Source organism: Phytophthora infestans, genomic scaffold, assembly GCF_000142945.1.
Source record: "Phytophthora infestans T30-4 supercont1.19 genomic scaffold, whole genome shotgun sequence".
In the NCBI taxonomy this organism is placed as follows: Eukaryota; Oomycota; class Peronosporomycetes; order Peronosporales; family Peronosporaceae; genus Phytophthora; species Phytophthora infestans.
In genome coordinates this window covers 1,132,610-1,141,619 of record NW_003303740.1, presented here as the reverse complement: position 1 = coordinate 1,141,619, position 9,010 = coordinate 1,132,610, and the positions used below count along the sequence as shown (strand labels likewise).

Sequence of the window (9,010 nt, the reverse complement as noted above, 5' to 3'; positions counted from 1 at the left end):
AATCAAGATAGATGAATTTGACGTTTTTCTCGGTTGTATTCTGCTTCTGATAGCGAACCAATAACATCCTCTGAAAAATCGTCCGTATGGGACCTTTAAACGGTGGGTTGAACGCCGTTGTCGTTTTGATCTTGAGATCGTTCATCTCGGCCGAGGAGCTTCCAAACTTGCACGCAGCCGACGGTATCTTCTCGGGGTTAAGCGCGAATATGATGGCTCTGTAGAACTGGGGCCATGGAGCCATTGAGGGACAAGAGGAGTAGAGGAGTGGGCGAGAGTGAAGAAATGGCTTGAGGGAGACAGGAGGATTAATGCCTTACAGCAGAATAAACCTACTTAATATCATCGGGTTACTCCCAAACCGTTTCATTTTAAAGACGTATTCGAGATTATATATTCTTAATCTATTCCCAAACAAAACAGAGCCTTATTATATATTTTTTAAAATTTAATTTTGGTAAAATTTAATGTAAAATATGTAGCTGATGGCCACTGGACGTTGAGCCTATGAAGAAGAAAAGGTGGGAGGCGGAGCCAAGCTCGGGCCTCATCCACAGCATTAGTATAGACCTGAGCATATTTGCATTCAGTCTAAAGGTTCTACGTGAGCAATGCAGATAACCTTGCCGCTCCAATCGCTGCCTCCGATCGCTGCCACCACCTCACTGCCATTATCATGGCCTCTTCATACTTAAACGCCGCCTCAACGTTACCCCTCCCCCCTTTTCTTTCGTCTCCAAGCGCCACGTCACTGCCGTCTCGCTGATCATTTTAATACGAGCGCCATCTCACTGTCGCAAGATCTCTCGCTGTTCTGCTGGGTATTCCGGTACGAAGATAATACTGGTTTGCTTAATGCTGCTAACAGTGTGTTAATTTGGTGCTAAGACGACCTGTGGAGTCGTCGAGGATCGCTGAGTACCTGGTCCAACGTAATGTGTCATTGGCCTGTAACGACATACATGATTTTTAGAAGCGCCTCGACATGCTGTTATGCACTGATGAGCAGGCTTGATCTCCGTCACAGGGAGATCTTGCAAGCCGCGCTCTACAAATTGGTCAGCTTAGAAGGTATGCTACTTACTGACGGCTTTACAACATTACTTTATAAATACCATTGTATTGATGACACTCGAGTTGCTGCAGCTTCGCTTCAAGGACGAGGCCTTTTTATACGGCTTTCAACCAACGTGAGAAGTGTGATGAAAAGGACATCTGGCAAATTGCATGACGAGTTCGCAATCAGGAGAGGCGTATCAGAATCGATTTAAAACAATCACCACCCAGCTTAAGTTAGATTTCACATATCTCTAAATGTAACTATGTCGCATTCATATATTGATGTGCTGCTATTGCTTATTAAACCAGAGCCTCAGTGAAGAAGATTGGCGTACTGGTATAAACCTGATGATGCGCCATCATATCCTCCCTGCTGAGAAATGCTTCTAGCGTGTCCGTCGCCTATAGCAGACTCAATGACCAAGCATCAGCTGAAAGCGAGCGATATTTAGTGACGGCTTGCTCAACTACTGTTGGAGAGAAAAGCAGTGAGATGGATGAAGCAAGTGGCTGTGATCGGGGGATACCTCTTTATAGACGATATCTGGGATGCAGATCGGTGGCGCGGCTTCCGTTGGAAGCAAACGGCAAACGGCCGTCCGTATTTGTTTCAAAAATACCGTCATCGAAAAGACAAAAAAAGCGAGTGAGCTATCGATGTTGACAGCATCTGTTTCGTCCCTTGTCCAACATATTACTGGACAATCAGAGAATCGGGACCTCGACAAAGAAAAACTAGCCAAAATGCAAGAAGCTAAACTTTCAGATAAGGGATAATATCTCTGCACTGGAGAAAAGGCTGGACACGGTTACGGAGGCGCTAAATTTTACTTAGAAATCACTGCGAAAGCAGCGGCGCGGGACAAAAAAGGGGTAAGAAAGGCGGTCAAACGGACCCCATGCTATGTGGTCTAAACGGACAACCGTTCAGCCAGCCGATCAGCGAAAGTGAAAATACTGAACCTGAGGGGGACAGCAGATGAGGCTCTCGGGGAGGAGGCCAAAATCGGACGAGGACCTAAGCGGAGTCCACCTAGCACCAGATCATCGACTCGGAAACAGCCTAAGCAAGCAGGCTACCTTACAGCTTATCCACATGGGGGAGGAAGCGGCCCAACCGCAAAAGCTGGATATTGCTGCTTTCAAGGCAGCGCTAGCGAATATCAAGATTAACTCAATAGCGAGGGTAGTCGTCGCCACCTTTATAGGCAGACGCTCAGTAGAACGTTGGCTGGATTGGCGAATGCCACTAGACATGCGCCTGTTGCCGCTCATCGACAATAATGAACACAGTAGGACTCACAAGTGCAGTTATGGATAATGTTATATTGTTGATGAATGGGTACGTTCTAAAATACGATCATGACTTTGACTTTCTAGCAAGCTGACAATTTGCTCTCTGTTCTTCTGACCTTGAAGAAACTCGACCGCGGCATCTACATCGTCGACGTGAAAAGCTCATGTGCTTCCAGACATATCGTCCCCATGGTGTACCATGTCGTCTTCCATACAGTTGCCGACCTCAGCCTCAACGACTTGAGGTACATATTCAAGTGTACTCCACTCGTATAGGAACGCAAAATTTTGTAGTACGAAACATTTCGCAATTAACTTGCCGTCCTCTGCGTCTCTGTCCACACATCACGTCTCAAAGTTTGAAATATTCTGTTTAAAGCTCCGAAAGCCATTTCCACGACAATACTATGACTTTGTTATAGTTGTTGATCGTCAAATTGCTTCTTTCGTCATGAGGGATGGACCTTATCACATGATCACGCAATTCATACTTAGTTTTTCTATAGAATGCATACCGTCCGGTAGACGGCGTCTTACTTTAGGTCTCGTTAGACTGCGACTCGGACAGACTGATCGTTGCAGCTACCCGGGATAACTGAAGAATCCATTAAAGGTTGGTTGGTGTCGACAATTCCCATGACATGGCACGCCGTGGAACATTTTCGGCTATACAACCCCCAAAAGGCCGTCGGTCTCGTTCTCTAAACCCTATTGCTGCCGGGAATTTACTTGAATTTTGTATTATAAATATCCCACAGTAAAATGTAGTACATGCATAAATGCCGGGTTTTACTCCGCACCCCGCAGCATATTATATCATATTGCTTAGGTTTACCAATAATTATTGCAATTATTGTATTAAAAATAAGCAATATGCTTGATTTTCCGCAAGCCACATGATTCGTTCAAAATAAAATTATCACATTTTGGCTGAGTAAAAAGTGTAAAAACAAGTATATTGCAGGGTTTTAGTGGCAGTGGCAGCAATAGGGCTAGTAAACGCCCCGTCAATAGCCCCCAACAATGTAAGAAATACCTTGTACACTCTCAAAACCCTCTGCTACCTCACCCTCCTCCGATTCGCATCTAGAATAAAAAAATATCGCTCTCTATCGCAATAAAATATATTAATAGAGCTCGGGAGCCAGCTAACACCAAATGTTTGACATACGTCCTTGAGGCTTCCACGTGAACCAAAATAAATACCAGAGGACTAAAGCGACTTTCACATCCAGAAAAAAACTCGCGCATCTTACCCAGTCAGTTGGGGTTTCCTTTGTACACTTATTTTATTTTTAACAAAAGCAACAATGGCTTTGAAGCACTACATCCGACGCGGAAGGCACTTCGAAAGCTGGCGTCGTATTGACGTAGGTCGTTTTTTCTTAGAAAGAAATCCGTGCGCACCGTGTATTGTACGGCTCTCCCAGTAGGCATACTGCGTCCATCGATATCATAAACTAGTACAATGATACAAACAAGCACACTAACCACAGCAACAGCTAAATCTCCTTCCATTGCGAACAGGAGAGCAATACCATAATGCGATTGAATTCCACAGGAACGTTGCAACCGTCCATGACACCAGCTAAAAACGAAAGGGTTAAACTTCTGGAGAATAGCGCTTTTCTGACTTCCAAGGTCAGAATTAACTTTATTCTTGGGATTACTTGACATCCAATGAGGATATGAACTTTATGTGAGGTAGGAATGAATTAACTTTGCAGTTCTTGTTCTTTATATTCCTCGAATGAAACAGCGCCTAATAACAATAATACCGGATATTATAAATCTGCACTAAACAGTCATACAAACGCTGCTCGAGCCGCTTGTTATAGATGTTATCCTTATTGCGGAGGTATAACTCGCGGTTGTTAGCTTTGCGCGTATTGGGCACATTCTTCTCCTCGCAAACCTTGCATTGTTTGGCCATGATTGACTTGGACACCGACTTCCCACACTCACCCTTCAGGGGACGACGCGTCTCCGTGTCCGCTTCGCCCATTCAGATATTTTTCTATGACTGAACGCTGTTTCTCTATATTTGCGAATGCTGGTTTTGATTGGCTAATATAAATGTTGTTTCGATGTTGTTTCAGGGAAAGAAGTCTGCTCAAGATGGGGACCAACTGGTCTTTGAAATCCACATAGAGCTTACTAGCCAACCCGCTTGGCCCGCACCGTGTTTGCAAATCCCGATTGCAACCCTCACTTCGCCCATGGTGATGGCTTCATCTACATCCGCCGTGTTTGCCTGTGTCCGAGTTGATTTGTACTGGTTGATGGTGCCCCCTACATATCTAGGTTTACCCGCCTGTCGGTTTAAAATATTGGATCACGCGTCCGCCAGGATGTTAGCTTCGCCAAGTGGCCCCTTGAGTTCTGTTAGCGTGCCTTGTTTCAAGGTACCGCATCGCCCCTGTCCTAAGCGAAGTTTTGTCCTAAGCGAACTTCGATTATGGCCAATGGAAGCGCTTTATTTAAAACAGATGGCTGCACGTTAATGTGTCTTTCCGCGTGCTAATTATAGGCAGCAGTCTGATTGGGGTTGATAAAGAGGAAATAGGAAGAGCGACGGCATACAAATAGCTAGAGCTATTCGACCGAAATGCTATTAATAGCTCTCATCAGCGGACCACCTTAAAAATAATGGAGGCAGGTTATTCACGAGCCGAACATTCAGCCGGATCAGCTTGGATTATTTTTTACTTTTACGCACTAATTGTGAGATTTGCTAGTAATATTACCCGTAAACGTCGAACATGGGCATTCGCTTAGGACAGGGGTGACGCGGTAATGATAATATTAGCGCCATTCTTAGTTGATACCCTGCTAAAGAAATACTTAGTTGACGCTTAGAAGCCCCAGCCCACCTTGCTGAGCAGTATACGCTTCTTCAACGCTCGATGCTGGTCCAGTGCCTGTCGTAGTTGGGCTACTAATAGCTTCCTTCACTCTTCTCCGTCATCCGTGGTGGTAAGGTTTCTGGCCAGTCCTACCTGGATTCTCTTAATTCGTTGTCGAAAGCTGCCATGGTCCTACACCTTGTTGTTTTTTAGAAGCGGTATTATCCCGCACAGTCGCCTCTTGAAATCACCCCATAACTCAAGGGTCTGCTCCTCCACTGCCGTTTCCAGAACGTGACCAAACTCCGCCAGTCACGTAGTGATAAGTTCCCATACCGTCAAAATTCCAACTGTCCGACCGGGTTCCAGCCTGATACCGGTACGGTCTTCCAGTTCAAAATCGGACTTTGCGCGGTACATGTATTACACATAATAAAAACAAAACTAAAAAAATTTCTTCTCTCTGATCATTCTACAAACCACGGCCACGAGCGCGCAGCGGTGAGGGCGAAGCGCAATTCTACGGCCCTCCTGCGACCTCAAGGCCTCGGTCGCACCTCTACGCACGCGGCATCACTACCAGGGACTCACGCCACACTACTCCCGCCGTTGCCGTCCCCGTAGATGAATCATGTGAAGTGAAATAACCCGTAAGGGCGAGCGGAATGCTGCTGGATGCGGCCGAAGACTATCTACGACCTACATATAGGCCACAGTACCTATTAAATATGGTAAGTTTTTGCTGCTGCATAACATAAGTGAGCATGTCGTTTCTAACTTGCTGTTGCAGCTTTGTTTGTAATATAAGATGATGCGTTAGTGCGGAAGCTGTTATCTATTGCCAGGAATTATACAGTTCAAAGTGTAAGGTGAGATCTGGTGCTGTTACTTAACTGTACTATGTGTACTACAGGTTCAGCGCTTGGAAGGGGCTTGTTAAGAATAAATTTTGGCAGCGCCGAAGGTGGTGTTGGATCGACAACGATACCACGCTCAGCACGCTCGTGGAACTGGGTTATTTGTGCGTCAAGCTTTCCAGCCTTGTGTAGATTGCGAAGGGCTTTCAGTGCCGTAGCCGCTGCTGCTGCTGAGGACCCGTTCGTCTTCAAGAAGTCCCGCGTGTTCACTTGCGCTTTCTCACCAAGCGCGACCACCTCTCTCTTGAACGCAGGAGACGAATCATCAAGAAAAAAATCCAAGGGGTAAGAAAAGCATCATGTAGCATGCGGTGTGTCTAAGCTCGTATAGCGTCGTTTTCTTCACAGAGCGCGAGGCATAAACGCGGGGCTCGGCCGTAAACCATTCGTACCAGACTGCTGCAAGAGACTGCGCGCCCTTCTTCTTCGGACGAACAGTTCGGATGGCAATTTGTTGGCCAGGCTGTGATACACAACCCGCAACAGTTTTGGCTGGAGCCGACGGTGAGTGCAATTAAGCCTCTACAGCTAACAGTCGTTCCTCTAGGCGCTGATTTTGCAGGATAAAACGCTGATCTGCTCGGACTGGCGCTTCATGAGGCTTAACACCTCCGCAGAGTGAGAGTCGCTAACGCTGGGCTTGGTTATCGCTGATGGTGGCATGAAAGCACGGCGGATTGTGCTGCTCCATGCAAGTACTTCCGCTTCCCCGATGACATGGCCGCCCGAATGCGGGCAACCAGTGCTCCTTCGCGTGAGAGCAGCAGCATGTCCGGGTAGTGCATGATGAGGGTGGCTGACAAGACCTCTGCAACGTCTTCGTTTAGGTTCATGCCAGGCTCTGCAAAGCCCAGGGAGCTCGTGAAAAGTTGACCATGCAGTGCTTGGGCGCGGAACAGCACAGGCGGCTCCAAGATACGCAACGAAGGAAGGCGTGCGCCTTCTTTTGGTTTCCATCCGCTCAGGACACGCACAACTTGCTGATCTGCCTGCGTTGTACCCAGCATGTACCCAAACGCCTTATTGACGCGGTCAAGCTGCCAACCGCCCCGCTCTATAATCTAGTTTTCTGCAAGAGTTCCATCGTTGGCGTGCATGGCAGCTCCTCGACGAAAAGAGTGGGAGGTATGTCCTTGTGTGAGTTTTACCTGCTTCTGATCTGCAATGTTCTTGACTCGAACCAGTAATCGGTTCACGTACGCTTGTGCACCAGGAACCGATCTGGTAGCTGGCGACTGTTGCAGGTCTGGCAAGGATGCGGGGCTGTCGTCTGTTTCGAGAAGCTCTACGAGACTGAGGTCTTCTACATCGCCAGCATTAGCTCCGATATGTCTTGTACTAATAAACTGAGGAAATAGACGCTTGCTTGGCGCATTCTGTATGATTAGAGCAGCAGCTAAAACGAATAGTGGACAAGTTAAAAAACTTGTCGGGTCCTTGAACAACCCCCCCAACCGGGTAACAAAGCTGTTTTAATCCGCTTAAATCGTAGGAAGAGTACGCCACCTACATATTGCAAGGCTCCAGTTAGCGTAATTGTCAATATTTAAAGAAATAAAATAGTCAATGATCTTACCAGGTAAAATCGAGAGCTGGTTTTTTTCAAGTTGCTCTGCGTCTGAGCTACGTCCGTATAAATACCACAGCATCACAACCAGAGCTGCATCCCGATAGATACTCTCAGCAGATTCAGAAGTATAAAGTAGGCGAACGATATTTTCTAGATCTTGCTTGGAACACGGTGGAGCTTTCTTTTCAAAAGCCTCATCCTCGCGATTGGTACAGTACTTACCAAGCCCAGACAGGATCTTCTGCAGCTGGGGCTTTACTGCCCCCCCTTGCTGTGGGTATTTATCGATCAACCAGGTCTTTACATTTCCGAAATAGGCTAGACATGTATTGGTAGATCGAGCTTTGTCTGTCGATCTAGCTAGAGAATACGCATATTTATCTAGCACAATTTGAAGTACCCTACCGGTCTTGTCAGCGTCGATAAGCTGTTGGACATGCTCTGGTGTGATGTTTTCTGGAGAAAGAAACGTGTTGAACGAGTTGATCGCCGTCACCCGGGCCTTCTTACTGTTAGATGGCGCTAGCGACGCGATAGACATGGTCACAGCTCTGCAAAATGATGTCTTTTAGAAGCAGCTGCCAACCGCCACCTCGGGCTGGGAACTTCCTTATATTTTAAGAATATGCTACTGTATGGATATTTGTAAAGAGTACAACATATTCTGAAAAAATTCCAACTAAATATGGTCGGATTGGTAGGAATTTGTAACGGGGTACGTAGCACTAAGTGTACCCTGGTTACATGAAGTGTGACACTTCACACTTCAGGAGTATGACATGTCATACTCCGGGATATTTGGTACAAGGTACCAAGGTCATTCAAAACCAACCATTGGTTAAATGACATTGCATTTCTATAGGTAACTGATAGTTTGTATTAACCTCAAACTTAACCTACCTATAAATATACTCAGTTTACAATCTACCTTATTTAGGTCACTTCGCTCTCTTTAATTAAAGAGGGGACCTGTGAACTGCCGTTCACTGAGAGTTTGTATACTCTCGGAAGATAACTTCCTCTAGCGCAAGGTGCTGTGTGACCCCGTCACACTTGGTAGCACTTGTAGTCAATCCACGCCATCGCGGGTAGACTACCTGATCCTCCGAAGTTCGTTGCCATGGATAGGAACGACTTCTCCCATATGAACGACTCTCAGTTCGAGTCGGTTCGGAAGATGGCAGGCATCTTCGGGATGGAGGCCCTGCAGAGCCTGGTGGTATCAACACCGGCTGAGTCGGGTCTGACCGGTGCAGTTTAACTAGCGATCTTTGCGCCTCAACCGAGCGGGGTAGCGTCAAAAGCTCGCCCTTGACGCTCGT

General features: G+C 46.6%; 1 protein-coding gene across 1 annotated transcript; it reads right to left on the bottom strand.

The window, feature by feature from the left end:
- Positions 1–3,274: 3,274 nt before the first annotated feature.
- On the bottom strand, positions 3,275–4,360 carry PITG_11096 (uncharacterized protein; the record flags this gene model as incomplete). Its single annotated transcript, XM_002901824.1, has 3 exons — positions 3,275–3,285; positions 3,392–3,441; positions 4,134–4,360. The coding sequence occupies 3 exons, from the start codon at positions 4,358–4,360 to the stop codon at positions 3,275–3,277; spliced, it is 288 nt and encodes a 95-aa protein (XP_002901870.1).
- Between the last annotated feature and the right edge of the window lie 4,650 nt (positions 4,361–9,010).